This window comes from Juglans microcarpa x Juglans regia, chromosome 3S, assembly GCF_004785595.1.
Source record: "Juglans microcarpa x Juglans regia isolate MS1-56 chromosome 3S, Jm3101_v1.0, whole genome shotgun sequence".
In the NCBI taxonomy this organism is placed as follows: Eukaryota; Viridiplantae; Streptophyta; class Magnoliopsida; order Fagales; family Juglandaceae; genus Juglans; species Juglans microcarpa x Juglans regia.
The window spans coordinates 65,110-79,644 of NC_054599.1; the positions used below are offsets into that span (position 1 = coordinate 65,110).

Below are 14,535 nucleotides of genomic sequence, written 5' to 3' on the forward strand. Positions count from 1 at the left end.
GTAAGTCGGTAGGTTGGATAGATTACTTTTCAATGTAACTCTTATCACCTTTGGACAAATACATCCTCTTCCAACTAGACAGCGATTTAAAGGATGCACCTATTGGAAGACCGAGATACTTCATTGGCAAGGTGGAGACTTTGCATCCCAGCATATTGGCCAAGCTCAAAACACTATGAACATTTCCCACTAGAACTAATTCTGACTTGGCGAGATTCACTTTCAAACCCAAAGCCGCTTCAAAGCAAAGTAAAAGAGCTCGCAAGGCTTGAATATGATTATGACTAGCCCCGCAAAAGACGAGTATCATCTGCAAATAAGAGGCGAGTCATCTCAAGTGTGCCGATTCTTGCCTCCCTTATGACAAATCTAGATAAAAATCTACCTTCCACAAGACCTGCAATTATTTTACTAAAAGCTTCCATTATGAAAACAAAGAGTAATAGAGATAGGGGATCACCTTGCCTCAAGCAGCTTGAACTTCCAAAGAAACCCATTGGGTTACCATTCACCAAGATAGAGAAACGTACGGTGGAGATGCAAAATTTGATCCAAGAGCACCATCTCACTCCAAGTCAACACCTCTCGAGCATATGTAACAAAAAATTTCAGTTTACATAATTATATGCCTTCTCCATGTCAAGTTTGCATAATAACCTAGGCTCACCCGACTTGATGCGACTCTCCAAGCATTCATTGGCAATGAGAACCGAATCAAGGATTTGCCGACCTCAGATGAATGCATTTTGGGGCTTGGATATGATCTTCTCCAATACTGTACTCAATCGGATAGCCAGTACCTTCAAAAGGATTTTGTACATTCCACTCACCATGCTAATAGGACGAAAGTCCTTAATCTCCACCACCCCAGGCTTCTTTGGGATAAGAGTAATGAAAGTAGTAGTAAGGCTTTTTTCAAAAATACCTCGTTCATGAAACTCTTGGAAGAAGCTCCTCCCAACATGCCTTAAAGAAGGCCATAGAGAACCCATCAGGCCGGAGCTTTGTCATCGGCCATACTTCTCACCACCTTGCGAATCTCCACCTCCTCGAAAGGCCTCTCTAGCCAACTTGCTTCTTGCTGATCGATGGACTAAAAAACAAGGCCATCCAAACAAGGTCTCCAAGAAATTTGTTCGGAAAGTAGTTGTGCATAGTAGTTAGTAATATGATCCATGATCTCAGATAGATTCAATGTAATCCTCCCATCTACCAATATGGACTCAATGATATTGTGTCTTCTATGCGAATTAGCCATGCGATGGAAGAACTTAGTGCATTTATCCCCTTCTTTTAGCCATAAAGCCCTTGATTTTTGTCTCCATGAGATCTCTTCCATTAAAGCCATCCTTTCAATATCCGAGGTGACTTGCTTTTTGCAAACCTTTTCTTCTTTTGAAAGCCCCCTCTCCTCCTCCACATCCTCCAAACCCTGTAATTTGTTGAGGAGGGACTTCTTTTGGTGTTCCACATTCCCAAACATTTGCTCATTCCACTTCTTCAAGTCCTCTTTGAGAGCCTTTAACTTACAAGCCAGCACATAACTCAGGTTGCCTTGTATGAGATAGGACGACCACCATTGTCTAGCTCGCTCAACGAAGCCTTCGGATTTCATCCATATGTTCTCAAACTTGAAATATCTTTTACCTCCTTGTATGCCTCCACAATCAATCAGAATGGGGAAGTGATCCGAACATAATCTTGGAAGCTATTTTTGGATTAAATCCGGAAAATATGCTTCCTAATCGGGCAAAATGAGGAATCTATCAAGTCTTGACCATGTTGGGTGTTCTCTATTACTGGACCATGTGAATGTGCCACCCACTAGAGGAATATCCGGAAGATCTTGCTCATAAATTAAGTCTGAAAAATCTGTCATTGCTAAGCTAGAGCTAGGTTCTCCTATTTGTTCACTTGGGAAGCGAGTGACGTTAAAATCTCCCCCAATGCACCAAGGGAGGCTCCATAAGCTACAAAGACCAGCCAATTCATCCCACATACCTCTTCTCTCAGTATTAGTATTGGGACCATAAACACCGGCAAAGGACCATTGATACCTATCTTCTACATTTGTGAAAGAAGTAGCCACCGTATAATCCCCCACACACTCATCTGTTTTTTCCACCATCCTTTTATCCCACATTACCAAGATGCCTCCCGAAGCCCCCTTAGACGGCAAATGCGACCACCCCACATGACAACAATTCCACAAACTCCGTATGATGTTATGGGAGATGAGTTCCAGTTTTGTCTCTTGTAAACAGACAACATCCACTCTCCAACTACGAAGCTGGTTTCATACTTTGGTGCACTTCTCTAATTGGTTCAACCCCCTTACATTCCAAGAGACTATTTTGAGCTTCATAAAACCACCGATTTTGCCCTACCCTTCATAATTTACCGAAGAAGTAAGTCGCTTTAATTCCCTCTCCCTTTTTTGGCTGAATGGCTCTTCATGGTTGCATTGGACTGCCCAGCTTCGATGGCAGCAAGTAAGGCCAAGAACTAATCTTTATAACCGAAACATGCGAGCCCGACACACAATTGAATCTCCTTGGCTTTAAGTAAAACCCAATCTGATGCTAGTTGTTCTTTCAGTGGGGACATTAAATTCAATGGAGTAGGCTCAACCCAATGATCATCAGCTCCCATATTTCCACTTGCTTCTCAGGCTTTGTTCCTTTCAAGATTCTATGGGAGTCGAATCCCAATTGCAGCATTAATTGATTTTTTTTTCTTTCTGTTTCTGGGATGACTTGTATCGATTCACTTCATAATATAGTGGAAACTCCAGTCACTTGTAGAGGTCACAACTCCAGAAAAACTATTAATAGTGACCACTTTCTTATAGTGGTAATCCTAAATGTTTTCACAGTTTAGAAACAGGATCGGCACACCCATTGAGAGTTTGATATGCATTTGGTCAGGAGAAATTGTCAAGTAGTCCTTTTGGCTGAGGAGGTTGGGTTTGGAGTTGATGATTTGGTGGGAGTGATTGATAGGAGGGACGGTAAAGCAATTGCTGGAGGTTCTGGAGAGCATATGGTTATCTCTGATTTTTCTCCTCAAAGCCCTTTTTATATGGATGTTCATGCGTGTGTTAACTGTGGTCAGGAAGTGTGCATAAACCTTCATAAAGTAGTGGAAGCAATGGATTACTGGGACATGTCAATCTTTTTCATGAATATGAGCGATGTTAGTATTTTTTGGGTGTATCTTTTGCAGGCATCTCAGGGGAAGTAATTGCTTGTAGGACGCAAAAGAACTTGAATTTCCCAATGTGCACTTGCGGGAAACTCTTTGCCGAGGGCCTGTGCACCCCCAGGATTAGTTAGGATGCTATTTCCGAACATCCGGTGCCAATAAAAAAAAAGGTTTTTTTTGGGGTGGCATGTGTGAAGAGTTTGTCTTCCCTTGGAAGAGTATTTGGAAGGTTAAGGTGCCAAATAAGGTGGAGGTTGTTTCCTTCTATAGCGTCCCTTGTGTTGATTCATTTGTTACTCCAATGTCCTATTGCTCATTAAATGTGATCTCTTGTTCTCAATGTTGAGAATCACATGGGTCATACCCAAGACACCGGTAGATTTGCTAGCTTGTTGGAATGGAATGTCGTGCCATTATGTCCCTTGTCTTAGAGAGAGAAATTCATCAACAATTGACTAATTGAGTTTATTTTGGCTCTCTCTTTTCTTCTTCTTCTTCTTCTTCTTCTTCTTCTTCTTCTTTTTTTTTTTTTTTTTTTTTTTTTTTTTTTTTTTTTTTTTTTTTTTTTTTTTTTTTTTTTTTTTTTTTTTGCAAATCCTTTTTTTTAAATGGATAGGGAATTCTAACAGTTCTTTTGTTTTGTTGAAATAATTTTTTGTAATCTATGACGTTATGTTTAGGCTTTTCTCTTGTATTATTGTATACTCCATGTGCACTTGGTAAATACCTGTCTTTTTCAATGAGTTTTGGGTGTGATGCTTGGGACCATGAAAATTTCAATATATTAGGTGCGAAATATACCTTAATAATTTTGTTTCTCTTGTATAATTACTTTGTGGCAGGTGTGACCTACTTATTCGATAATTTACCTATTTTTAATAGGAAATATAATTGTTTGAACATTTTAGTCTTGTAAATTTAAGTTTTCCAGTAAAAATTCTGAGTGTGTATATGTATATATATATATATATATATTTCCCTTTTTTTGCCTGAATACAGAAGTTATCGTCGGAAATATGTAAATCTGTACAGAACTAAATTGGAGTTTCTTCGACAGGAACAGGTGATGTTACTTTCCTCGATGAAACATGTGTGTGGTCTTACTTTCTGGCCAAACGAATATTTTGACTTGTGTTAATATTTGTTTATCTGATCTGTTTCCCATCCTCTGTCAATGCTAAGGGGCTCTCACATTTGCCAAAAGTGTTTTTTTTAGATGTTGGTGACGATGCCTCTTGTGTGTGGTACAACTAGATTGTGTATTGCACAGTGTTGGATACTTATTATAGCTTGAGGAAACGAGTTGACTCAGTAGTTGAAATTCTGGCTGAATTGGCTACACTATTTGCCATGTTGTAAAAAAAAATAGAAGCTTTTGCGAATGCCATTTACGTTCCTTTTTTTTATCAATTGCTGATCCTTTTCTTAGTATGGTAGAAGGTTCTCACTGTGGATGCCTTAAATTTTATGGTTTTGATATGTGGATTTTAATGTCATATTGATATGTCATTAGTGTGTCGTCCATACTTTCTCACCTGCTAGCGAGTTAATGCTTTTCAATTTGTATTATTAGTCAATTGATGTAGATATAATTCGGGAATTGGAGCAAATGGAGAAAGAATCAGATATTGATGATATTTTAACTTATAGAACTGCTGCTGAACGTGAACTGGAGGTATGAGTTCTGCCGATATGTTGAGTTTGAAATTAAATGCATATACTGTTCAGTGAATTTTTGAAATAATTTTTGGAAAAGAAGCATCCGTCTGAAAAAATTTGATCTCCCTGGCTTCATTTTATGTTTTCAGACAGTAGGACCATTGTCTTAATTTTTCATGTTTAATGTGCTACAGGAATTTTCCTCGAAGTCTTCCACATCCAGCATGGGAATGAATGATTCTGGTATTAGTGTGGAGAAGTCACGAAATGATGAATATTCAATAGGCAAATCCCGAGGATGGTTAAATTGGCTCTCCCGTGGTATGCTTGGTGCTGGAGGAACAGATGATTCTAGTCAATTCTCTGGTGTTGTTTCTGAAGAACTTATAAAGGTACCCGTGCTCATTGTCTCCTGCTTAAAAAAAGAAATTGTTGTGAAAAGCTAACATCAACCTCTGGCTTTGAGCTATGTTATGGGAAGTCACCGCTGCCACCCTTATCCAGTGACCATTCTGAGTTTTTGTACAGGATATTTATGAAGCAACCGAATTCCGTCCTAGTCTTTTATCCAACGGTGATGATGTTGCGAATGATAAGACCTATCTGTTTGCAATCAAGTTCAGCATTTGTCAGATTTCTGCAACACTGAAAAGCATGTATGGATGCCCCTCTTCCGTACTCTCCAGACAAACATTTATGTTGTGATTTCTTGCACATAATAGTGAAATCAACAGCCTCCATTACCAGTTTCTTATGCCTCTCCTCTTGGCATGACTCAAGCCCAAGCAACCTAACTAAAAAAGTTACTTTGGAAAGCACTAGCATTCTTACAATGGAGTATAAGATAATCGACGGATTCACCACTCTTACATGTGCAGCACCAATCAATAACAAAAATATGCATTTTCCTTAGATTATCAATGGCGAGAATATTTCCTTGGCATTCTTGAAATTAATATTTTCTAACACTCATCTGGGCTCAAACCTCCAGAGTAACAAATGGGTTGGGCAATGTCATACTTTTGGTTCAGTCTTGTTTAACAGACATGCCTGAACTTGCAGCCACCATGGATCTGTTGTGTGTGCCTGAATTTTTCGAGTAGTCTTGTTAATTTACAGCCCTAATTACATCTGTGGTTTGTGACACACTCTCCTCTCTCTCTCTCTCTCTCTCTCTCTCGTCCATCTAATTTCCAAAACCACTGCTATGGGTTTTTAATATCAATTAGTTACACAATTGAGAATCATGGTGTGCATGAAAAATTATAATTTTCTATAGATTATATTGTTTGATAGCTCCTTCATATATAATTTCTAGTTGTTTAAAAATATCAGCTCCTTAATCTGCAAGTTGAACTTGTAGCTGCTTGGGTCCCAGCTGATTTATAAATGAGCCTGACCATAAGATTTGCTCATAACCTGTTTTTTATCGGTACTTATCAAAAGAAAAAGAAAAGACTAAGAAATAACCTCTTTGTCGCCGGCTTGTATACTTTCATCACATTGGTCTAATCAATTAAACAAATGGGCTGAGCAATCTCGTACTTTTGGTTCGGGCTTGTTTAACAGACATGCCTGAACTTGCAGCCTCCATGGATCTGGTATGTGGTCTCTAGCTTTCAATGTTAATATAATTATTGGGGTTGGTCATGTGTGGTTGTTTATTTTCTTTTTCATTAGTTTCTCTGATTCAATTACCATGTACTTCAATTTTTCAGGAAGTGCAGGCAAGGAGTTGCTGATTTATTTCTTCATGGAGTAACTATTGAGTGTAAACTTTGCAAAGAATGTGCAACCATCACTGCCGTGGTTGAGTCGGGGGAGATGGTTTATCCATGTAGCAAGAAAGTCATTCTACTTATGAAAATGGTTTGTAGCTCTGCATGTCTTCTGTACATCTGGCCTTTATTTAAAATTTTGTGGAAAATAATGTGCACTTTTTGGCAAGAAAGTGCACATTATGCTTAAACCAGTTGCCTCGTGGATGCTATGCTCAATGATAACACTGATGAAACTTCTGTGATTGACTTTATTTATTTGTAGCCCATTTTTGAGGAAGTAGTACTGGATAGTAAGCATCCCTCCTGTACCATCCAGGTGGATGTGTCACCCAACCGTGACGTTGAATTGTCGGTAAAGGTATTTCTCCATTTGTTACTCTTAATCCAATGGTCTAAGCGAATGAGTCTTCACTCTTTGTTTCTTGCCTTGTTTTGGTTCATATTTCTTTTGATTCAACTTCTTACTAACAGACTCACATTATTCTGCCGGGGTTGTGTTTAAAGCCTGACTTCACTTAATAATTTTTTGAGATTGGGTTACACACACCACCATATTACTTAGATTTCTCTACCTTGTTGCTCATAAAAAAAACTTCTAACAGTTTCTGTATTATGAACTTTGTCTTCAGGGCATGTTTCAGCCACTTGAAGTTACTTTTGATGCAGAATGCCTTGCGAGTTTCATGAATTTCTTTGATGTGTTAAAATCCATAAGTTTTCAGCATGAAAGGGTAAGCATTACTTTTTCTTATAAGTAGCCCCATTCTGTTACTTTCGATTCCTAATTATCGTTCTTGCTTCTTCTATCCTTCCAGTAGTGAGCTTATTTGTTTAGGGCTTTAAAATGCTATTGCTGCATATTTTAGTGGTCAAAATATCACAAACTGGCCTTGATTTTGTATCTATCATTCTCAAATCCAAATTTATATCTTTAAAGGATTATTGAGCACATCATGCTTAATGTTTTGGGAAGAAAAATTTAATGGTAGAAAATTATGAAGATTATGCTGGAAGAATTAGAATGAATTTTCATTTCTTATATTATTAGCTCACCATTTCCTGTGTTGATCTGTTATGATTTTTTTGTTATTGTGTCCATATTTTGATGGGAAAATAAAGCACCCCCATTGTTTCTTTCTCTTGTTCTCATTGATTTGTTTGAGTCTTTGGATAATGATTTGGTTTAGCACTGCACTCTTGATTTAATTGTTTTGTTTCCAGTTTCTTTAGCTTGTTTAGGTCTAATTTGTTGAGGAAAAAGTCACTTTTATTCTTGATGTAGAATCCCAAGAAGAAAAAGTTGGTTATGGAACAAAAGCACGAATTAATATTTGTTTTGTCATAATAGTTAATGATGACTAGCCTTAACAGGTGCTAGCGAGTCCCAAGGTTCATTCACTTGCAGTTTCCAAACTTTATTTGTTTTTCAACAGTAATGGTCACAAAATTAACCCTTTCACATTTTATGTGGAAATATACTGTGTATATGACAACATAACATGCCGAAATCGAGAAGAGTTTCTGAATAATTATTCTGTGGAAGTACTTTCCTTCCTGTTTGATCTTATTTTGGAAGGCACATGGCACATGCCAATGTGAGGCAGCCCTTTGATTTCTTGGTTAGGGTTCTAACTATCACTGCAGGTAGGGTAAAATGTAATTCCCCAGTTTTACTCTAAGATGGTAGTGAATGGGGATCCCACATTACATTGGCTGTGTTTGTTTTGGGGTTTAGAAATCATTGCCTGAAACAAAAGATGTTACCGTCAAAGACTATGAAGCTGTTTCATGAGTTTTTAGTCATCTTATTGTCATCCTATGTGCACTTTTGAGGGTTTTGACAAATGTGGCGAAATCAACTACAAATGTGGTGAGGTGACATTATATGTCTACAAGAAACGAAATTGGAGTTTATCTCTTTAAGCATCATTAGGAGTTTATGGGCATGTAATTAGGTGGGTTGGCACTATCTACCCTCGAATGGAGCATCGGGGGGGCATTCTAGTGATGTGGGATAAACGGGTGGTGGAAAAGGTGGAAGATCACATGGGAGATTTCACAGTGGCTTGCTTGTTTAAGAATGTTGAGGATGGCTTCTGGTGGGAGGTGTCTACGGTCCTAATATAGATCAAGCAAGACAACTTTTATGGGACAAGTTGTCCAGTCTATGCAGCATCTGAGATATGCCTTGGTGTATGGGGGTTATTTTAATGTCACGCATTTCCCGAGTGAAAGATCAGGTGGTTCCAACTACAATTCAGCAATGGTAGACTTTTCTAAGTTCATTTCTAACCAATATCTTAAACCCATTCCAAACCTCATTTAAAAGCGTCTTCCCTGACTATGCTCAGACCACTTGCCCATCCTTATTGACTGTGGAGGAATATATGGAGGTCCAAGGTACTTCAAATTCGAGAACATGTGGTTGAAATCTGAGAGCTTTATTGACCGAGTTAAACAATTGTGGACCTTTTTTTTTTTTTTTTTTTTTTTTTTTTTTTTTTTTTTTTTTTTTATAAATAAGTAAGAAGTTTTATTAGAAATGAATGTATAGGCGAGGCCCATGTACCCAGGAAGTATACAAAAGAAAACACCTAAGTATGTTCTAGGAAATGGAAAATAATGGTGGACTTCATATAAATTCCAAGGAACTCCAAACTATATTCTGGCATGTAAATTGAAGGCATTGACAAAATATTTGAAGAGCTGGAATGAACTGCCGTTTGGTAATGTGGAAGGCCAAAAGAAACTACTGGAGGAACTTAAGGGTCGAGAACATATTGGAGGTAAGGGAAATGTCAAAAGTGGAAAGGGCTCGCAAAACCAATGTTTTGAATACCGTACCGGACGCCGTACCGGTCAAGGCACTGGAACGAAATATTTCGGTACCGGTACCGTTTCGGGATAGCGTTTTGGGATAACGTTTCAGGATAGTCGATATATGAATAAATTATATATATAAATATATATAAAAATTATATTCCAAAATAATAGTCTATATATAAATAAATTATATATAAATACATATATATATAAATTATAAATAGTCTAGTTTGAATTGGGGGTTAAAAAATAAGCTTGTAGTTTGAAAAAACGAAAAAAAAAAAAAAAAAACACAGGCCGAAATTCATGCCGGTACGGAACAGGTATAGTACCTGTACCGGCTGGACGGCTGAAACGAAAAATTTCGGCCGTACCAGCCGGTACGGTACGAAATTTAAAATACTGCGCAAAACTCAAATGTCTTGTACAGTTAACATGGCGGTGTCCTTAGTTTTGACTAGATTTCTCTCTGCTTTTACTCTTTTATTCTTTTGTTCATGTTTCCTAAAATTCCTGTTTTAAAAATAATAATTGCTCAATCTATGTTTCTTAAAATTCTTGATGTTTCAATAAGATGCAAAATCGAATACTGACTGCTGTACAAGATATAATATAAAGGAAGTCTTAGTATTATTATTTGACTGTCCTTCATTATTCAGGGTGTTTTGTTTCAAAAGTTAGTATGATGATTTTAACAGTAACACCTGCTCTACTGCAGGTCCTCTCATCACTCAATGGTTTTGAAAATGTCAGTGCTAGACTCTTATCGAAAGCTGAGTAAGTTTTATTGTTTACAGTTGAGATCCACTTTTATGCTATGAGAACCATTTATATTATTTTTTTTTTTGGGGGGGGGGGGGGGGGGTTGTATTCATTTTTTATTTTTAGGACTGCTATTCAGAGCTTTCCATTCTAATTTCTAGGTGATATTGTTGTGATCTGTATAAAATCTATACGGCAAACATGTAGGCTGTAATATCAATGTCAATATTTTTGCAGATATGTTTTATCAAGTCGTACGAAAGTGAAGTGGGATATCAGTATCATCAATATCATCCTAAATGTTCCTTGGAGAATTTCTGAGGAATTTAACTTGGTACTTTCTTCTTTTACCATGTCTCCACTGCAGTGTCTTAACATTGACAGAGTTTATGTTTTGGCGAGTGTATGTGGTTCTTTGTGTTTAGTTCAAATGCACTTATCCCTCCCAGTGACCTAGAAATCAGAAAATGTGAAACATACTCTTTTTTTATTTTTCTTTGAAAGTGATGCCTGCCCATGTTAAAAGGCGGTATTGATCCTGAAAAATTGAGTTGTTGCACTTCCTTTCTAATACAAACAGTTGTAGTGTAATGCCCTAACGGAAGCCTAAGCCACATTTGGGCTAAACTCCAAAAGGAGTAGTCAAATGGTACAGTTGGAGCCCCATTGGAATCATATTAAAGAGCAAGAACTTCTCCCCCCAAGCAATGCGGGATACCATGTACCACCTACACAAACTACTCACATTAAAAAAAAAAAAAAAAAAAAAATCTATACTTGGTGGGTGTTCATAGTCCAGTCTGCGAATAGGTTTATGGTCTTTAATTTATATGTTTTTTCTTATATATCTTATTTTTACTGTGATTTTCTGACAGGTACTTGCAGTTGGGGCTCTTCTTTTCATATCCAAACCTGTGGAACAACCTGGTAACCTGAAAAATTTCTTAAATTCAACTCCCACCTCTAACTTATCTTTGAGCATCAATCTTCCAGATCTTTATGATCACTTTGAAGTCAAACTAAATGATTTCGAGGTCAGTTTTTTCCTTTAATCTGTCAGATATTCTGAAAATGAAAGATTTCTTAGCAGCAAAGTAAGACCAAGATTTATGTTATGCAGATGAAGATAAGTACGCCTAGTCATACTCAAACAATCCTTGAGAAATGTTGTCCTTCTATTACTGTCATATCTTGCGCTATCCTGGATGAAGCTATATTCAAACAGTTGGAGGTAAGTTTTAATTTTGATCATATTAAAAGCCAGCATGTATTTATTGTAGTACTTCATTGATGTTATGCATTTGTGTGCTTGATATACATTGCTGGCCAAGAAATTGATTGCTTAAGCTTTTTGAATTTACAGCCTTCAAGGTGTCCTTGGTTCAAGTGTCTATAAACCCTTTTACCCGATGCCAATAAAAAAAAAAAAAAAAAAAATGTTTCTAACCCCCTTTCTCTTACTTGGACTGAACTGAGATCAGCTTAATTCAGTTTAATTTTAAGCTGAGTCTAACATCCAGACACTCAACTCTCAAATCACTAAACTCATCTCAACTCAAAACCTCTATACACTTGGGACCCACAACATTTTTCAACTCAACACCTATTTACACTTAGGACCCACAACCTTTTTCAACTTCCTATAAATACATCTAAACTCATCTTAATATTTAAACACATCTAAACTCATCTTAGGTGGGCCCCACAAAACTCACTTCACCATCTCAACTCACTACTATTCATAAAGAACTCAACTCATCTCAATTCAGCTCAACATCCAAATGGGGCCTTAAGCTTCTGTGTTTGATTGCATCTAATTGTTGTGAACTGAAGAAAGCTATCATTCTTGTTTTGGATTTTGGATTTGTAACAATTGTATGAGATGTTTGAAAGCTAGTAATATATAGCCTCCCTTATATTCGTTACTTCTCCTAATAGTTCTTCAATCCTTGAGAAATTCACATATTTTTTATAAGTAAAACAAATGTGAGTTTCTTGTTTGATGCCTATTAAAGGAATTTTGCATCACTCTACCCTTGAACTAGACTTGAATTGCAATCTATATTTCCAAGTTTGAGCTACTTGAGTGATTGGCATTGGATTATTTATGTCGTATTCTTAGAAGTTCAGCAAGTGGTAAAAGTGGTTTGAAAAAGAGTTTAGGTTGTTGAAGTTTGGGGGTGCTACCTGCCCCTAGCGGGAGCCCAGCATGGGCGCGGGGGGGGGGGGGGGGGGGGGAGTTGGGCCCCGGCCCCATCACTCTTGGCCGGGTGCTCCTAGCAGATTAGCCCCCTGGGCTGTCCGCCCACCCATGGGCCTCAAACAACACAACATCCAAAAATCAAACCCCCAAACACCGAAACTCAAACCCCCAAAAATCAAACTCTACAGCATCCAAAATGCAACCACATCCTCAATTGAAACAATCCCATCCTCCCCATCCTCCATTGCAAAAAATAAAATAGACATATTTCGGAATTTCAAAGAAATTAGGGTTCGAGTTCGAGATAATTACAACTGCAACGTGAGATAGGGGGACGACTGGTTTAGGCAATGGTGTGAGCTGTGGTGACCGCTGGTTGCAGCGACTGTGAGTGATAGAGTTGAGAGGGAGGGTCTGAGAGAGAGAATCGAGACACCAGGGGGGGTGGGAAATTGGGTTTTATTAACCCTTGTAATAATATATGATACCTAAAACGCCGTTGTTTTATTACAAATTTTATTTTTTAATATATATATATTTGTAAGTAAATTTTTTTAAGAAATATATATTTATTTGTATATATATTGGGCTGGATGTGGGGGCCCCCCTACAAGCCTAGTCGAAGTAGGTAATCTCGCACGTTTGCCATTAGCCATATTTGTTGTCTCTAAGTACTTTGGTTTGCATCCCTTTCTCCGTGTCAGATTGTGTGGACATGAGCGTACTTACGACCCCTACAACTTATGATGTCATCATTGATTTGTGAATTGAAATTGTGGCATTTCATTAATTAGAATCACGTGTTGAAGTGGAAAAAATGGAAAAAGAGGATATCAAAATAATACGAAGCAGGAGGTTTCAACATCGATAGCCATAAGGACAAAAAAAGATTTTTTTTTTTTTATCAATAAATAAGAATTTTATTGAAAATAGCAAAACCAAGTACACAGGACATATACAAGAGCCACACCTAGGCATGACTGTCTAATGATACAAGAAAATCATGTATGTTCATGCCATTAAACTCTATTACAATTGACCAATGGAATAAAGGGTTGAGAAAAATAATTATAAGTTCGTCCGTTGTCTGTTCATGATCCTTAAAACTCCGACCGTTCATCTCCATCCATATGCACCACAATAGGCAGGTCGGTATCATCTTCCACATAGCTTCAATTTGAGAGTTACCCCAGATGCCTTGCCAACTAGCCAAAAAGTCAACAACCCTTCTTGGCATTACCCAAAAGAGTCTCACTCTCGCAAAGATATTGTTCCATCAGCTCATGGCTACATCACTGTGCAATAATAGGTGATCCACAAACTCGTCACTTTTCTTACACATCTAACACCAATCCAATACAATGAGTCGGCATTTCCTTAGATCATCTAAGGTGAGAATCTTCCCTAACGAAACTGTTCATACAAAAAAAGAAGCTTTTGGAGGGGCCTTAGTCTTCCATATGTTCTTCCATATGTCATAAGAGACTTATAGTACAACAATACAGTAAAGTTCCCCTTCTTGGATGGTGACCACATCATCTTATTCGCTCCTCCAGTCACTCTACAATTGTACACAAGATTCAAGAAATCTGTAAATGTGTCAATTTCCCAATCTTGGGAAGCTCTAAGGAAAATAATATTCATTGGGGAGAGCCACTAGAGATATCCATAAGCTTTGCTACGGTAGCCGCCTTTCTTTGTACAATGCTTATAGTATTGGGTAGGCTTCTTTGAGGATTTGATCTCCACACCATAAGTCATTCCAGAATTTAATTCTAGAGCCATCCTCAACTACAAACCATGTTGATTGATGGAGATTGGTCTAGCCTCTTCTTATTTGTTTCCAATGCCCCACTCCATGTGGTCCACTCACCTCATTCGAGCACCATCCTCCCCACAATCCACCATATTTTAAATCTATGGTCACCCACCTCAAAACTCCCTTCTCTTCAGGATATCTCCATAACTATTTACCCAATAAAGCCTTGTTGAAAACCAACAAATTCTGAATTCCCAACCTTCGCGTATAGGGGTACAAACTGTAGCCAATTCACCAAATGAAACTTGAATTCTTCGTGTATTCCCCCATAGGATATCTCTTTG

The 14,535-nt window shown here is 37.8% G+C and overlaps 1 protein-coding gene across 1 annotated transcript in view; it reads left to right on the forward strand.

Annotated features, from left to right (window-relative positions):
- LOC121258176 overlaps positions 1–14,535 on the forward strand; it is an 81,275-nt gene that overhangs the window by 24,790 nt on the left and 41,950 nt on the right. The window contains 11 exon segments of the mRNA XM_041159561.1: positions 4,204–4,267; positions 4,778–4,879; positions 5,058–5,255; positions 5,392–5,519; positions 6,582–6,732; positions 6,907–7,002; positions 7,274–7,375; positions 10,186–10,244; positions 10,467–10,563; positions 11,105–11,263; positions 11,350–11,460. Of these exon segments, the coding sequence (XP_041015495.1) occupies positions 4,204–4,267; positions 4,778–4,879; positions 5,058–5,255; positions 5,392–5,519; positions 6,582–6,732; positions 6,907–7,002; positions 7,274–7,375; positions 10,186–10,244; positions 10,467–10,563; positions 11,105–11,263; positions 11,350–11,460 (1,267 nt within the window).